The sequence below is a fragment of the Gossypium hirsutum genome, chromosome A11, assembly GCF_007990345.1.
Source record: "Gossypium hirsutum isolate 1008001.06 chromosome A11, Gossypium_hirsutum_v2.1, whole genome shotgun sequence".
NCBI lineage: Eukaryota > Viridiplantae > Streptophyta > Magnoliopsida > Malvales > Malvaceae > Gossypium > Gossypium hirsutum.
Window position 1 is genome coordinate 109715185 of NC_053434.1, and position 17653 is coordinate 109732837.

Genomic DNA, 17653 nt, shown 5'->3' on the forward strand with positions numbered 1-17653 from the left:
TGATATTGTATATATGTTTGAAATGTTTTATTATTTGAAATTGAACCCATTGGAGATATGAGTTTGGCTGAAAAATGTGATATGGTTTGTGAATTGTTGATTTGTAATTGTAGGTTAATGTCCATTTAGTAACATGCAAAAACAGTATGTCACGTCGCAACATCAAGTAATTGTCATTGCGACGAGATCAGGCTACCATGTCACGACATGATGTCAAGCATGGGTCATTGCAATGAGACCAAGTCTGTATCTTGCGTCGCGACAAGGAACCCTCGACAACGCGATGTCAACCTAAAATTTTGAAAACATTACAATTTTTTCCTAATTCAACCTCTGGTTAGCAATAGAGTTTTCGTAAGCTCGTATAAGACCTGGAAATGATTACATATAGTTGTATATTCTTGTTATACTTATATTTGAATGTTTAATATTGTGAATTAGATTGCGATTTGTTTGTAGTTACTCCGGCAATGAATGTGACACCTTATATCTCGGATCTGGTGATCTGGTCGAGAATGGGGTGTTATATTATGGGGTGTTACAATCAAATCCCATTACCTTATGGCTTTCCAAACACCCTTATACATGATTAAAATTATTTTTATACAATAATATTAGAATATTTAATTTTAGGACATATGTTTTATTTTTAAAATATAATTATATGTTATGTTATAAATCTCAATTATATAATTTAAATTTTTTATAGAAAATAAAAGTTCAATGATAAATAAGCTAAAAATTTTCTTGAAAAAATATAATTTCTCATATATTTTAACCTACCAAGTGTTTTATTATAGGGTAAACTATAAAAATAGTCACTTTTGTTTGCCTCGGATTACATTTTAGTCACTTATGTTTGAAATGTTACGTTTTAGTCACTGACGTTATCATTTTGTTACAAAGTGGTCACTCTACCGTTAAACTCTGTTACCTCCCTAACGGCAGTCCTACATGACAGTCCAAATGAGTTTCAAATGCCAATTTCGATGTTCAGTTGCTAAAATGAAAATAGGCTTTTAATTAAATAGATTTAATTTGGATTGCCATATAAGACATCTAAGTTGGCATTTAAAACTCATTTGGAATGCCATGTAGGACTGCCGTTAGGGAGGTAATGGAGTTTAACAGTAAAGTGACCACTTCGTAACAAAACAATAATGTAAGTGACTAAAAGGTAACGTTTCAAACATAAGTGACTAAAATGTAATCCAAGACAAACAAAAGTGACTAATTTTATAGTTTACCCTTTATTATATTACATGGAACTATTTATTATTAATTATTATACTAATTTTAATTAAATTATATAATATTTATTATTTAATCATATATACTTAGTTAAGGATCAATTGATGATGACAAAGAGCTTAATGTTAGATAAAAAAAATAGCCCTAAAAATATGAAATCTTAAAGTAATTAGATTAATCTGCATAACATTTTCTTCTTTAAAATTTTTATTAGAAATTATATTTCGGATATTTTCTTAGACTAACATATTACATAAGATATGATTTGATTTTTAAGTTTTGTTACTTTTTTAAAGAATTTTCTTCTCAAGTATTATTGATAATTTTTAATAATAATTAATATATATTTTTAGCATGTAAGATTATTTAATTATATAATTAAAATTTAAACTACCAAATATGATATAGGAATTATGATGCAATTACATTTTATTAGCCAATGACTTCTAAGAAATTAAAACTCTTTATAATTATAAGAGAACGTAGTTACTTCAATTTCTTTGTAATGTCCAAACACACCCTTAAAATATGTTTGGTATACTAAGTATGGAATATAATTAGACTATTTGATAAATACAATTTTAAAAAATTAAAAACAAAGCATTTGGATAATATTTAAAGAAACAAAATAAAATAAAATAACTGAAAAAATACATTAAGTGATAGGTGACTCATTATCTTCTTTATCATTTTATACATTTTTTCTTTGAAAAAGTTCTATATTTTATTTTTTATGGATTATCAAAGTGCTTGAAAAATCCCTTAAAATATTAATTTTCAGTTGATTTGATTTTTTCAATAAGTTATCAAATAAGCTCTAAATCGTAAAAAAATCAAAATTTATGTATTATTTCTAGGTCAAATTATGATAATAATCATTGTAGTACATGTAAATTACAGATTTGGTCTATGTATCTTATTTGGATAATTTTAGTCCATGTATTTTTTAAATTTAAAATTTTAATATTAATTCAAAAGGTAATTGTTCAATTTATTAGGTTAAATCTACTATTAGTCTCATACCATATATAATTTGTGGATTTAATCCATATTTTCTAATTTGATAATTTTTAGTCCCTATACTTTTTGAATTTTGAAATTCCAATATGATTAAAAGCAATAGCCTTTAAGTCCATTAATGAAATAACGCAACTTTTTTATAAGCATTATATGAAAATAGTAAGATGGCTTGACATTACACCTATGATAATATATTTGTTGTATAATGTTTTTAAAATAACAACATTTAACTTGATGAATTAAATAATTGTCATTTTAGTCAAGACTAAAATTTAAAAATTCAAAAAATATAAAAAAATTTAAAAATATCAAATCAAAATATAAAAATTAAATTTACAACTTATACATATTAGAGAGACCAAGAACAAAATTTGACCAAAATTTTAACTTGATTAAATTGAAATTTGAATCAACTGAATCAAAAGTTATTTTTGAATTGATTAAATTGAAATTTGATACAAACTGATTAAATTAACTAAAAGTCGATTAAATTTATAGTCAAATTGATTGAGTCGGTGATCAAGTTTTAAATAAATTTTTAATTGAACCAATTAAACCGATTGAATGAATCAAATTGATGAAGAGGTAAATTTGAATATTTGATCATCTATCCAATTTAAAAAACATTATGACCCTCCACTCCAAGTATGCAAAACTCAATGCCAGCGTGTCTTATTTCCATTGGTTTCCTTCACTTGAACATCGTCAAACGAATGCGCGTGTAGGAAAAGATTATAAATGGCAATTTCGTAGATATTTCTCAAGGACAAGCCGTATTATTACCCACCAAGACTACTATATATACATACAGCAATACCATTCCTCTAAGTTTCCCTCCTATTGTTTCCGACATTACGTTGACCCTTCGAAAAAAAAAAAGTAAAGAAAAGAAAGTGAGAGAGAAAATGCGAGAAAGCGAGGAAACTGAGAAAGTGAAGAAGATGAAGAAACGAGAAAAAATGAAGCACATTTTTAAGAAGCTGCACATAGGAAGCAGTAACGATCCCGCTGATAATCAACGCGCAGCGTCCGAGAACTCTCCGGCGAGTCCTCCTACTACAACTAGTGCGTCATCGTCCCCGGTGACCGCGGCGACTGTGCCTGTAACCTCGAGCACGGGTTTGATTACGCCGTCATCGACGGTGACTGCGACGAATCGAGATTATATGTTATCGGAGGAAGAGTTTCAGGTTCAGTTAGCCCTAGCTATAAGCGCTTCGAATTCGGAGGATCCGAAGAAGGATCAGATCCGAGAAACGGCTATTTTGAGTTTAGGGAGTCATCATCGGATGGATTTGGGGGTAGGGAGGGATAAAGATGATGTGGCAGCCGAGGTCTTAGCCAGGCAGTATTGGGTATGTGTTTTTTTGTGTGTGTGTGTTTTTTAATAATTTTGAAGGTTGAATTGGAATTTTGGTAGGTCGAATTGGACTGAATGAGCTAGAATTTTGCTTTTTGTAGTTGATTCAGCTGGCTAAGTTTCGGACTATTTAATTAGGGCTAGTTACTGTATTGAATTTATGTGGAAAAGCTCGAATTAATTGTGCTTTTACTGGAGAAATGGAAGTCAATAGTGAATTGTTTTTATTTCAACTGTTTTGTATCTGATCATGAAGTAGGTTACTCTGGACTCTTGCTTCTTGTGAATTGTGGTGGACAAGCTGGGAAGAGCGTCTACCTTTAGGTTTTGATGGTTTATAGGAGTTTTATGTCTTCTTTTGCTTGATACTTTTTTTGAGGGTTGAACTGAAATTTTGGTAAATCTAATTAAAGTGAGTGGCCTGGATCAGGGGCGTTTAGTTTCTGCTATTGATTCATCTTTGGATTGATTGATTAGCACGAGCTATGGTTTGAGCTTTATTTTGGATTCTCATATATGGTGAATTTTTGTGAAAAAGCTTGAACTAATATGTGTTTCCACAAGAATTATGGTAGTTTATATACATTTTATCGTATTTTTTATAATCAAAATTTGAGCTTTGATGGTTTTCTAACTAGGAATGAAGTACCTGGAAACTGAACCATGGTGCGTTCTTGTGAATGAGCTTTAGTTTTTATGGTTAGCATTTGACTTTGCTGGTGTTACAGTTTGGAATTGGTCATATTAGGCCAGTTACTGTAAGCGTTTTGCTTCTTGCTAAACCGTGTAGGGTAAGCTGGTGAAGCAGCTATCACTTAGATTTCTTTTGTAATGGTCAGTGTTACAAATTTCAGGGTTTAATCAGAAGCTTGGAGACCTTGAAGGATTTTAATGTTAGCAGAAATCATTTTATAAGCCGAAGAGAATCCATTTAAATTGTCTTTGATAGCATGTTTCTATGTGCTCTTAGTCATGGCCTTTTTACATGTCTTGTTTTGCTTTAGTTGATGTTTGTTGTCTGGCCTATACTCATGCTGACTTGCAGCTTTTTCCAATGCTTGGATCAATGATTTCTTTTAAAAAAAATCCAAATACATTTTGACTGCTTCTATAACTAGATTTGGATTGATGCTAAGCCTTAGCAACTTACTTTTTGGAAACCCCCCCCCCCTTTTCTTGTAGAACTCTTTGGAACGTGAATATGGGCATTTGGATTTTGGACTGAATGAGTTTTCCATTCCTGTCATGTCTTGCTATTTCTTGATCTATTTAATTAGGACTGATTGATTGGGGTGTTTTGGTCCACCAGGAATACGATGTGCTTGATTATGAGGAAAGAGTGGTGGATGGTTTCTATGATGTATATGGGCTCTCCAGTGAATCAGGAACCCAAGGAAAAATGCCATCTCTTACTGATCTAGAAGCAAGTCTTGGAAATTCTAGCTTTGAAGTTGTAATTGTCAATCGAACAATTGACCCAGCCCTAGAAGAGTTGTTTCAAATTGCGCACTGTATTGCATTAGATTGCCCTTCTACTAATGTTGGTATCTTAGTGCAAAGGCTTGCTGAACTTGTAACAGGACATATGGGTGGACCTGTTAAAGATGCTAATATAATTTTGTCCAAGTGGATGGAAAGAAGCACTGAGCTCAGAACATCTCTTCATACAAGTGTGTTGCCTATTGGATCCTTAAATACAGGCCTCTCTCGACATCGTGCTTTACTCTTCAAGGTGAGTTTTTTACTTCGAGAGCGACTTCAGTCCTGGAAGCAGAAACTACCTGCCTCTAAAGCTCTGAGCTAACTATTATCCCCTGGATGATTTAACTTCATTTTTCTCATGGTCGTTCCAAGTACTTGTACTTTTGAATAGCGCTATCTGCAAGGTTTATATTTAATTTCTGCGTCCTTTTAATGTAGGTGTTGGCAGATAGCATAAAATTACCTTGTAAACTGGTAAAAGGCAGTCATTTTACTGGTGTAGAGGATGATGCTGTAAATATAGTGAAGCTGGAGGAGGAAAGGTTATAGTTTGTGCTTATTTCTCAACTCACAATTTTTACTTGTATTTAAGTCTAATGTTGTACTTTTGTATCTCTAGGGAATTTTTGGTTGATCTAATGGCAGCTCCTGGTACACTTATACCTGCTGACATATTAAGTGCAAAAGATACTACTTTTAAGTCATACAATCCAATAATTAACAATATACCAACTCTTCAGTCATCCGATGATGTTTACTCAAGAGAAAAGCCACTTAAAGGTGAAGGTAGCAGTCAACATCCTATGACTGATAGCAGTATGCCCGTTGACTGGGGTTCAACTTCTACAAGTGCTGAACCGTTGCCTTCATTATCAGGCCAAAGTCGTGATTCTGGTGTTGGTTCTTCTGGATTATCCAACAGAGTGACCCCTAATCAGTTAGACCATCTTCCTTCGACTGCTATTGGAACTTTAGTCTATAAGGGGAGTCGTGGTGCCAATGTAGTTGGTGATGGCCTGAGGATGAATGTTAATGTAGTGCCATATGGTCAGAGTAGTCAAGATGACCCAAAAAATCTTTTTGCAGATCTTAATCCATTCCAGATAAAAGGGGCCGGAAAAACTTCCCTCCAGAATAAATCTACAGAGAACAAAGTCGATGAGTTTCAGAGACAACCAAATAATGTAGTGGGGCGACCTCCTGTACCATTGATGTGGAAGAATCGGCCTGTTTATAATGAGGTTCCCCAGAAAAAGTACAACTATATGGAGGGTCACTTTCCAAAAATCAATCGTGAATCTAATGATTTTAATCAGTCATCAGCAGCTTCCACCAGCTCTAATAAACCTGAAAAGGTCTATTCTCATGGTTACAGGTCTCCTGGTGACTTCGATATGTTGAATAGAGATAATAAAATCAGGAATTCTTTGTCTGATACTAGCTCATCTTTGGCATCCCCTGCCACTCAGTTCAATAGCTCACAACTGGCTGAGGATGCAAGCACTAAATTTAAGGAGGATTATCTCAGGAATGAACATGATTTACAGAATAACACAGGGGATTTAGCTAAAGAGCAAGATAATGAGATTGGTTCGCACAATTGTAGAAAGAATACCCAGGACAGATACATGGAAAATAATCTCAAATTGAAGGATCCTGAAAGTCCTAGCTCATCCCTTGATTCTGGCGTAGGTTCTTATGGATTATCTAACAGAGTGACCCGTATTCAGTTGGATCATCAACTATTTGACGATGTAGATGTAGGTGAATGTGAAATTCCTTGGGAAGACTTGGATATTGGTGAAAGAATTGGACTAGGTAATGGGTTTGGCTCTTTGAAGTTCATTACATGTGACAACTTTTGTTATGCAAGGGTCAATGTTTTATAAATTAAATCTTGACTCAGTTTGTCATATTTGTATAGTTTTGTTCGTTAGTTTGGAAATTGTTCCCCTTTTTGCTATTCCAGAGCTCTTCTCATTCCTCTTGAAAACCATAAGAGTTTAAATAGAATAAGTTATTGTGATGCTAGCTTTGCTAGAACTTACTTTTCCCTTTTGGAAGTTCTCTAATTCCTGTTAAATCTTGTGTTCTTGCGAGTAGGTTCCTATGGAGAGGTCTACCATGCTGATTGGAATGGCACGGTTAGTTTACTCTTTTCATACTCAGTTGATCACATTTTTCACCTTGTATTTCACTTTAGGCTTTAGCCCTTCTGTAGCGTTAAAGGAATTAGGTTTTGAGTTTTCTAGTTAGTTATTTATCGAAGGCATCATATTCAGAACTATTAGCTCTGTTTGAATTGAACTGTATTTATACTTTTTCTGGATGATGTTTTGCCTCAGTCTGTTTAAGAGTTTGCAAAATTGAAAGAACAAGAAGTTTCTAAATTTGTGGGTTGTAATGGTTATTGGACTACAGGAGGTCGCTGTGAAGAAGTTCCTAGACCAGGATTTTTCTGGTGCTGCTTTGGCTGAGTTCAAAAGAGAAGTAAGCAAATTTAAGGCATTCATATTGCTGTCTCAAAATGAAAGTAGATATTTTAGTTTATTCATTTCTAATTGGGAAATATCCATGCCTAAGGTCACATTAGTTAAATAAGTCCAAATCATTGATCTTAAACTATGTTTCTCTTTGTTTTAGGTACGAATAATGCGTAGACTACGTCATCCAAATGTTGTTCTTTTTATGGGTGCTGTTACTCGCCCTCCGAACCTCTCTATCATTACCGAGTTTCTTCCTAGGTACAAGTGTTCCTGCATATTCTCTGCTTATCTTTTAATGATTTGAACTTTATGCAAAGTACTGTAGATGCAATCTGAGATTGGCAATCTATGGCTACCAGAATGCATGTGTATTTGTGACACATGCGAATGATCTTTGGTCTTCTAAATTTTTGCAAATGTTATTTGGTTTTCCAGAGGAAGCTTATATAAGATTCTTCATCGCCCTCATCCTCAAATAGATGAGAAGCGCAGAATTAAGATGGCTCTTGATGTGGTATGGAATTAATACCTTTTGTTTTTTTTTTATATTTAGGATGTGAGAACCATTTTCATATCTGTTTCCATTTTGCAGGCGAGGGGAATGAATTGCCTACACACCAGCATACCTACCATTGTTCACCGTGATTTGAAGTCTCCTAATCTTTTAGTTGATAAAAACTGGACTGTGAAGGTAAATGATGTTTCTATGTTTTAGTTTCCCTCTCTTACCAGTTTTAAGAGTTACTTTCTGAATACTCTTTGACCTTGCTGTAATCATTGGAAAACTGATTGATTACAGCAGGTCTAGGATTACAATGTAAGCGTAATACCTTCCTATCATCTAAAGTGATTACAATGCTCCCTCTGATTGATTATAAAACTAAACCATGCAGGTCGCTGATTTTGGGTTGTCACGCTTGAAGCATAATACCTTCCTGTCATCTAAATCAACTGCTGGAACAGTCAGTATCTTGGCTTGCCGTGAAATATATTATAGATTCTTGAGATATAGATAGAATATGTAGCTTCAGTTATATTAATTTTTTGTGTCTCTGATGAAGTTGCCTGCTATGTTTCAGCCCGAGTGGATGGCACCGGAAGTACTTCGCAATGAGCCCTCAAATGAGAAGTGAGTTGTTCCTCTTCATTTAATATTCAATATAATTTCATCTTTGTTTTTTTTATCCCTTTCTGATCGCTCAATCCATTACATTTTGTTGGATTTCTGAGAATATGGTGAAAATAAGAAAATGTTATAATTACGTATCTCCGTAACCTTTTTTGTGCATATAATGTTAAATTACATGAATTGTTTTTCTAGCTGCAGTTCATTCTAATCGGTTATTAGAGTTAGAAAGTAACACTGCCTGTATTCTCTTCTTGGATTTAAATCTGCCGAATCAGTAAAACAACAAAGTGCAGAATTAGATCTCCCATATTAGTAAAACAACAAAGCTTAAAATTAAATACATCTTTTGTTGGATTTATAGATGTGATGTTTATAGCTTTGGAATCATTCTCTGGGAGCTCGCCACTTTGAGATTACCTTGGAGTGGAATGAATCCGATGCAAGTTGTAGGTGCAGTAGGTTTCCAGAATCGACGCCTCGACATTCCCAAGGAGCTCGATCCTTTGGTTGCAAGAATAATTTGGCAATGCTGGCAGACGTTAGTAAACAGAAACTTGAACGTTTTAACCCCTTATTTTGCTATTTTGGTTCCAGTGTAACCTATTTATGCTTCTGTTTGCAGTGATCCGAGTTTGCGCCCATCCTTTGCGGACCTTACGGTAGCTTTAAAACCCTTACAGCGGCTTGTTATCCCATTGCATCAAGATCAATCAAGCTCCCCTATGCCACAAGGGATTTCAGTAAATTCTACACCCTGAAATCAAAATACTCAGCTCCTCAATTGTGAATAAGAAGAAAAGTTCGCTGTATGTTCCTTTCCCTTCACTTCAATGAGGTAATTACTGTATTTAAATTCTAAAAGAAAAGCTGCATTTTTGAAGTGTGCATGTTCATAATTTTGTCAAAAGAACAACTTTGTAATGAATACATGAGTACTCTTTAAAGGAAAGGGAAAATTGTTATTATAAACTAGAATTGTTATACCGCCTTTGCTGGGTTTCAAAAACTTTTAATTAAATATTTTATTTTGATTTATTTTTTATCATAATAATATTAATATTGATATGAATTATTAACATTAAATTTAAGAAAATTTAGTATAAAGTACGAAATCTAAATGGTCATTATGTGGGTATATTATTTAAAAATCATAATTTTTTTCATAATAGATAGATTGAGGATTTAAATCGGCCTTTTGAGTGTGCATGCAGACCAGTTATTTTAAATGTTGATAGTTTTAATCATTCATTTAGGGGGGGTGCTTAATTGAGAAGGATGAAAGAAGTGAGTGGAAAAATAAAATAAAATAAACTTTGAGTGCTTGGTAGAAAAAAAAATATCAATGCATAAAAGTCAGAATGTTGAAAATGACTTTTAAGTTAGAATATTGAAAATGAGAGACAATGAGAGGGATAAATATTAGTTCAAAATTATATATTTTTTTAAAAATTATTTTTGTTCTTTCATTTTTTTAAACTTTATCAAGTAATGAATGGAAATTTTTTTAATTTTTTTAATCTTTCTTATGGTAAGAATATATTTTCTTTCTTTTTCTTTTTTATGCTTTCAAATTTTCAATTTTTAATTTTCTTGCCAATTTATTAAGCAAAGCTTTAAATAAAATTAAAAATACCTGTAAATTGATTATCTTAAATACTCATTTTAGAATTGAAATAAAAATAGTTAATAAAGTTTTAAATCGTTTTGTGAACTATTTAAGGCTCCTAAGTTAATATGTATGTTAACCTTTTAAATATGTCATTGAAAAATAAAATAAAACAAATAATATTTTACGTTTTTTTTCGAGTCTAATACATATATATATATATATTTTGGTGAGAAGAAAATATGAATTACATCAACTGTATAAAACAACCATTGTCTTTATCTTTTTGTAAAAAGTCTATTATTTTCTTAGGAGCCTCATTAAGGACTTGTAAGCTTGATTTCCAGCTCAAGCTAAGTTTAGCTAGACTATCTGCTACCAAGTTCCAATTTCTTGGAACATGCTTAATCTTCCACATCCCTCTCGACCTCATGGTGCGCTGAGTTCTTCTAAGTACAATAATTCCTAAATCTTTCAAATCTAAATCAGTCAAGTTTTGGACGACTTCAAGGTTATCAGTCAAGATAATGACCAGTCTGTAACCCTTATTTAGCAGAATAAGGATCCTATCTAGGATGCTTCAGACTTCAGCCTCAACCGGAGAGCATACACCTAAGATACGAGTGAATCCCACTATCCAATTTCTATCATGGTCTCGAACTACACCTTTTGTTGCAGCGTATCCAGATTCTCTGACCACAGCCCCATCAGTGGATAAATATACCCATGTATCATTCGAATTTTTCGCGGAATTCAAACTAGGAATTTTAGTTTTGCAGCCACCAATATGTGATTCATATTGTCGTGCCCAGCAACTAGAGATTTTCACCACTTTAGTTGCTACCCAGGAAATATTCTGAAAGATGAATAGATTTCTATTCTTTCAGATACGCCAAGTGATTAATCCAAATAGACATGACCAAGTGAGTCCACTACCCTGCAATCTTTCATGAAAACAAAGGTTAAGTAAAAGCCAATCCTAAAAATGAGACAGAGAAGAACCTTTGTTTAAGCTATTCTGGAAGCACAAGCATCCACACATCCTTCGCGGAAAGACAATCTCGAAGAACATGCACCAAATCCTCAAAGTCATGCCCACACAAAGTGCAAGAGTTGTTGTGACCGATTCCCTGTCTTGTACACTCCGAGTTAGTAAGAAGTCCTTGCTTAAAAGCTAACCAAAGAAATACTCTTACTCTCTATGGTTCCGGATATTTCCAAATAGACTTCTAATACTCTTCTTGAGAATTCCAAGTGTCCTCCTTTAAAGTCCAATAAGTACTACGAACTGAGAAGACCCCTAACGCTGATCAAGCCCATATCACTCTATCCGAACCATAATCGGGATGTGGAGGAGGGATACTAGTAATCTTACTAATCACATCTTCAAGTAGCCAGACACGAAACAATTCCAAGTTTTAGCTTCCATCCGAATTGACCAACTCCCTAACACAACAATCCAAATCAATGTTTACAAAAGATGGAATTTTTTATATTAAAGAGCCATACCTGAAATCTAAGGATCTTTCCAACAACGAGCACTAATGCCATCTCCAATAAACCAAATTAAAATTTCATGGAGTAGCAGCCATATCTTAGAAAGTGACCTCCATAAATGGGAGCACTGGTTCCCGCTAATAGAGTTTAGAAACTGCTCTTTCCATCCATACTTAGATCAAAGGGCACGAACCCAAAGCATATTGCTCTTAGAAACAAGGCTAAAACCAATCTTCATAAGAAATGACGTATTTTGGTCACTCAAGTGCCTAAAACCAAGCCCTCCTCGAGCCCGTGGCTGACATATAGAGTTCCACCCCACTAAAGACATTTTAGGGTGACTATCTACACATCCCTAAATAAGTTGTCTAACCAATCTTTCAATATCGGAGCAAACGCCTTTCAAAATCATCAAAGACTACATAAAATAATTAGGAATAGAGAGAAGCACTGATTGAGCCAAGGTGATTCTTCCGGCAATAGATAACTTCCTCGCATCCCAATTCTGCAATTTCCGCCTTACCTTATTAACAACAAAACTCAAAGTATTGTTGGTTACCCTATTGGGAAGAAAATAAACACCTAAATAAGTGCCAAGATTCTGAGCTTCCTGGAATCCGAACATTTGAGTAATTTGATTACGGACATCAATTCTAGTGACCTTGGAAACGAAGATATTGCTCTTCCTAACACTGAATTCTGTGCCCCGAAAACTCGTAGAACTGATTAAGAATGTCATCCAATAACCGCGCTTGATCAAGCTTAGCTTTGCAAAAGATCACCAAGTCATCAGCGAAGAACAAATGTGGTTGGATAGTCGAATTGGTTCCCATTTACCGATATCCATTTCAGCCTGAATAATATGCCCTAACCATTCCATGCAAAGCACAAAGAGATAAGGCGATAAAGGACATCCCTGACGGATTCCTCTAATCGATTTAAACTTCTGAGTAGGTATGTTCTAAAGAATTTGCATTGAAGAGGAAGATATAGCTGACATAATCACTCTTCATAAAAAAAACAGGGATCCCAGCTACATTCAAAGAAGCACATATAAAGTCCCAACTAACTCTGTCGTATGCGTTCTCCGAATCCAACTTAATAGCCATCCAATTTCTCCCCTTCTGATTGCACCGCATAGAATGAATAACTTCTTGCGCTAAGATAATGTTATCAGATATGTTCTGACCTCCTGAGAGATTAGTTTTAGAAAAATCACTTTAAACCGGTTTGCAATCACTTTCATCACCAACTTATAAAGAACAAAACACAAGCTAACAAGTCGAAATTGACTAAAATCTAATACAAATTTTAAGACTCATGAGTTACATATTTTAAGATGAGTTAATATGTATGCTAACCTTTTAAATGTCATTTAAAAATAAAATAAAATACTTGAATTTGCAAAATTAAAAATAATTAATAAGTATTTTTATTTTTTTCCTGAGTAGATTTTGTGTAGAATCAATTTGTAAATTACGATATCCTAACAATTTTATTAAATACATCATTTAAAAAAACAAAAAATAATTTTAACAATTTTATTAAATACACCATTTTAAAAATAAAAAATAAATTTTATGGAAATTTAAGGAACCATTAATCATGATATTACCTAGAGTTGCCCATGGGTTTGGTTGGGTTGGACCGATGACTGGTTTTAAAAACATGTTTTATGTTGAGTCCCATTTCACTCAAAAAGCATATTTTAGTATTCAAAAAAATAATTTATATTTTTATATTTAAATTTAAATTTTTAAAATATTTTTTATTATATAAATTAGAGTTGGGCTGGGTCAGTCAACTCAAAGTATAAAAATATTTGTCCAAGTTTGACCCAAGTCGCATCGAGCCTACTGGGTTGGATGGGCTACTAAACTTTTGGAAAAGTCTACTAACAACTATTTTTAATTGTCATCTTGTTCGAATTGGGATGATATTTGATTAAAATTTAAAATTTAAAATTAGTTCAAATTTGAGAAAAAAAGGGATATTTGGATTTCTTTTAATCACTTGGTGATTGACCTTCAATATTCTGCATACTTTTCCTTCTTGAAAGACATACTTCCTTTTTGAAAGAGTCAGCTGACAATGGTTTCGTGAGTGCATTGCCACTTGATTTTGAGTTGAACATATTAACCTATATCTATGATTAAGTATTTTCTCCTTCAAGAAATGTAAACTCATATCAATGTGTTCCGCCTTTGCATGTAACACCGGATTTGCTGCCAAGTAAACTGTAGTGGTATTGTCACACTAAATCCTAGATAGTTTACACCCAAGTCAATGATTTTAGCGATATCATTTCAGATGTAGCATCAGTAAGAACACAATGCTCTTCCACTGTCTAACGACCATGTTTTGATTTAGAGTTAGGTACAGTGATGGACCGGGTCAGGAAATAGTGGAGAAATTTTGAAATTTACTAAATAGGATTTTTAGTATTAAATTAGAAAGTATTTAGACCTGACAAGAGATTAGAAAATATTTTTGAGATAGAAAAGATTTAAATAGAGGCTTAGACTAAATTGAAAGAGTATAAAAATTATTATGGTGTAAATAGGAATTTAGAAAGTTAGGAGATACATAGTGGTAGTAGAAAGGAAGGAATGATTAAGAAAAAATTTAACCAAGTGAAGTATGAGTCATTCTAGGAATTATAAAAGATGAATTGGGATAAAATGGTAAATAGCCAAGTAGATATGTTAAGGTGTAATGATGATGGGTAAAAGCGTAAAAATGGATAACTTGAGGACTTATTAGCAGATTGATCATTTAATAAAAATGTAAGATATTTTTAATGGAAATGTGTAGAACAGTGGAGAAAAGATGAAAGATATCATCTTTTCCCAACTTACCAAACCGTTACTCACCCCCCCCCAAATCCATCCAACTTTTCTTTTGTTTCCTTCCATGTCCTTTCTCCATTGTCGAACCATCCAAGCTTCAAACCTTCATTTTTCTTTGAAATTTCTTTAGTAAAAGTTAAAAAGAAGACTAGTGAGCAACTTTATTTCATGAGGAAACTTCCATAGATGGGTTAAAAGAGATAAATACATGAGTTAGGGTTTTGGGTTTTCAAAAAGGTCAAGGTAAGAATGATGGAAATTCTCATAGCATACATGTTTATTTTCATAATCTAGCATAGAAGAGTTATTTGATTTTAGTTTTAACTTATAAATGTTATATGTTGTTATGAAATTGAAGAAAAAAGAGAAGAAGTTTGAGGACAAAAGTGAAGGGAAAGGAAAAGAAGTGGCCAATGAGTAGAAGAGAAGAAAAACTTGTCATCCAAATTTTGGTTGTAAGTACTTCAAGTAGTAATTTTGTTTAGGTTATGTTAATTAAATAATTATGTTAATTAAGTAGTTCAATTACTAAATTAATGATATCATAATAAGTATTTAGTAAGGGTAACTAATGTAAATGTTATGAATTTTGACTTTAGTGTACCATTATATGATGTATTGTGGTGATAATGAAAAAAGACTAAATTGAAAGAAATTAAAATATGCTATGATCTTATGAATATATGAAAAGAGAGTTTAAATGAAGTGACATATAAATTATAGTGTTGTATGTGGTAAAAATGAAGAGAATTTACAAGTTTTAGTGTTACTATTGTGATAAGGACTAAATCGTGAAAAATACAAAGTTATATTATTTTCTGTCAAGTGAATGAACAAAGAAAAATTAATAATAAGAAAAGCCCATATAGACGAGTTCCGAACTATTGGGATATTGATGGCATACCATTAAGGAAAAATTAGCGCGCTTATCGTATTATTTGGCACTTCGGTGCTTATTGTTGTAAAATTTGCACTTTGGTGCTTATCGTAATTATTTTTCACTTTGGTGCTTATCATTATTTTTCACTTTGGTACTTATCGTTATTTGCAATTTGTGTTTAGTGATATATGATATGCATTAACAATGCATTATCGATTTATTTTCGTATATCTTAAGTGTTCGACTAGTCTACATTGGGCTACAGTGTCATAATTCGGCTATTATCAATTAATAGGTTACGGTAAGTAATGATAAGTGTGATTTTTAAGAAAAATATATTAAAATTTAGGGACTAATTTGATGTAAATTTTATGTCTATAAAATGAATATAATTTTATTTTATATTATTATTAATGGTAAATTTTAAAAATTTTGAAGTACTTACTAAGTCTTCACAGACTTATCGTGTTATTTCTCTAATGCATAGGTGAAGTAGATCCTGTTGGGCTAATATTGAGGTCGTGTACATCCCATCTCATCACCATTCAAAGAGGCAAGATTGTATGTATGAATTTTGGGGTTAGTATGGCATGTACATAGGTTGAATGTTAGATGAACTAAAATGCAAACTTTGGAAACCTTGTTATTTTGGTGATCTAATGGCATATTTTGTTAGCTTTTGAAAGGAATTCATAATAGCTTAACATATGCATGCATATATGATGTTATTATATAGATTTTGTAGTGAATTTTAATGAGTTTGAGGGTCATTGAATTGGTTTGGAAGTGTTTGAATGTTTTGAATTAGTGCAGGGGGCTTTTTAGCAAAATTTTCCAACTGTTTTTGTGTCATCATAACCCAAGGTATCGATACTTAAGGAGAAGGTATCGATACTTTGACCCAAAAATCAATTTTTTTGAGAAATAGAGAGCAATTTTGTTATCGTTTTTGAGGAGGGTTTCGATATAAGTCTAGGTATCGATACCTAGGTCTAAGGTATCAAAACTTGAATTTTTGGATTTTGTGTGGTGGTATAGATGCCTTCAATAAAATATCGATACATTTTGTTTAAGTATCGATATTTTGCCCTTGTTTTGAGTAAAAATAAATTTTAAATCATTTCCAAACACAAACGAACATCCGTTAATAACCCAGGATGTTTATATTAATAATTTTTGGATTAAACAAGTTAATACACTATATATGAATGATTAAATTATACAATATCTAGCCAAAACCGCTTTGGCACCAAATGTAATAGTATTATATTGGGGTCATAAAGTTGGATCAGGTATAGGGATGTTACATTCTGCATTGAATGAGGCATTGTTTTTCTCTTTCTTCAACTCCATGAAATCACACTCTTTCATAGATACACACAATATCCTGATGTTGACCTACGATTATTAGAGTCACTCCCTAATCCGCATTAGCAAAGGTGCTTAAGGTCAAGACTTCGGTAGCCTCAAATATCAAGACATGTTGTAATTAGGGTTGATAATGGGTAGGTCAAGTTTTAGGTCCATTTTTTAAATTTGGGTCTGACCTGAAAAATGTTAAATCCGAACTCGACCTGGCTTGACTGTAATAAATTTTTTAGGTTATATTTTTATATAAAAATAAATTAAGAATATAATACATCAAATACATTATAAATATTAAAATAAATATTTCCTAGTAAATTGAAAATACAAAAAAAAAAGTAAAGGCACGTGATTCGGGTCGGGTCAGGCTCGGGCAAAAAATCTGCCAACGACCTAATCCGTTTAGAAAGCGAGTTTTTTTTTGTCCAAGTCCATTTTTTGGTCTTATATTTTTGCTCAAATCTTCACACTTTTTGAGTGGGTCTTCAAATCTGGATGGGTGACCTAACTCATGATCAGGTCTAGTGTAATGTCCCCTCAAGTACTATTAAATTCTTTTCAAGGTGGCCCAATTGATTAAATGGATATGACATAATCTAAGCTGTTTTATTAACATTAAAGGTGTGCTTGGTTTAGTGGAAGGACAAATGATGAAAAGAGAGACTTGAGAAATAAAAATAAAATAAATTTTAAGTGTCTTTGGTAGAAAAAAAAGAGAAGAAATAAAC

At 32.8% G+C, this 17653-nt stretch overlaps 1 protein-coding gene and 1 long non-coding RNA gene across 2 annotated transcripts; both read left to right on the forward strand.

Moving 5' to 3' along the window:
- The first annotated feature begins 3100 nt into the window (after positions 1-3100).
- On the forward strand, positions 3101-9763 carry LOC107955925 (serine/threonine-protein kinase EDR1). Its single transcript, XM_041081701.1, has 13 exons — positions 3101-3626; positions 4941-5363; positions 5552-5655; positions 5733-6931; positions 7217-7257; positions 7535-7603; positions 7757-7857; positions 8035-8113; positions 8192-8290; positions 8493-8561; positions 8679-8728; positions 9090-9266; positions 9351-9763. Exons 1-13 carry the CDS (start codon positions 3177-3179, stop codon positions 9484-9486), a joined length of 2997 nt encoding a protein of 998 aa, XP_040937635.1. The 5' UTR covers positions 3101-3176; the 3' UTR covers positions 9487-9763.
- A 4862-nt stretch (positions 9764-14625) lies between these two features.
- Positions 14626-16245, forward strand: LOC107904586 (uncharacterized). The gene is made up of 3 exons (XR_001686255.2): positions 14626-14923; positions 15039-15135; positions 16048-16245. It is a non-coding gene; the product is annotated as an uncharacterized lncRNA (long non-coding RNA).
- Positions 16246-17653: the final 1408 nt, after the last annotated feature.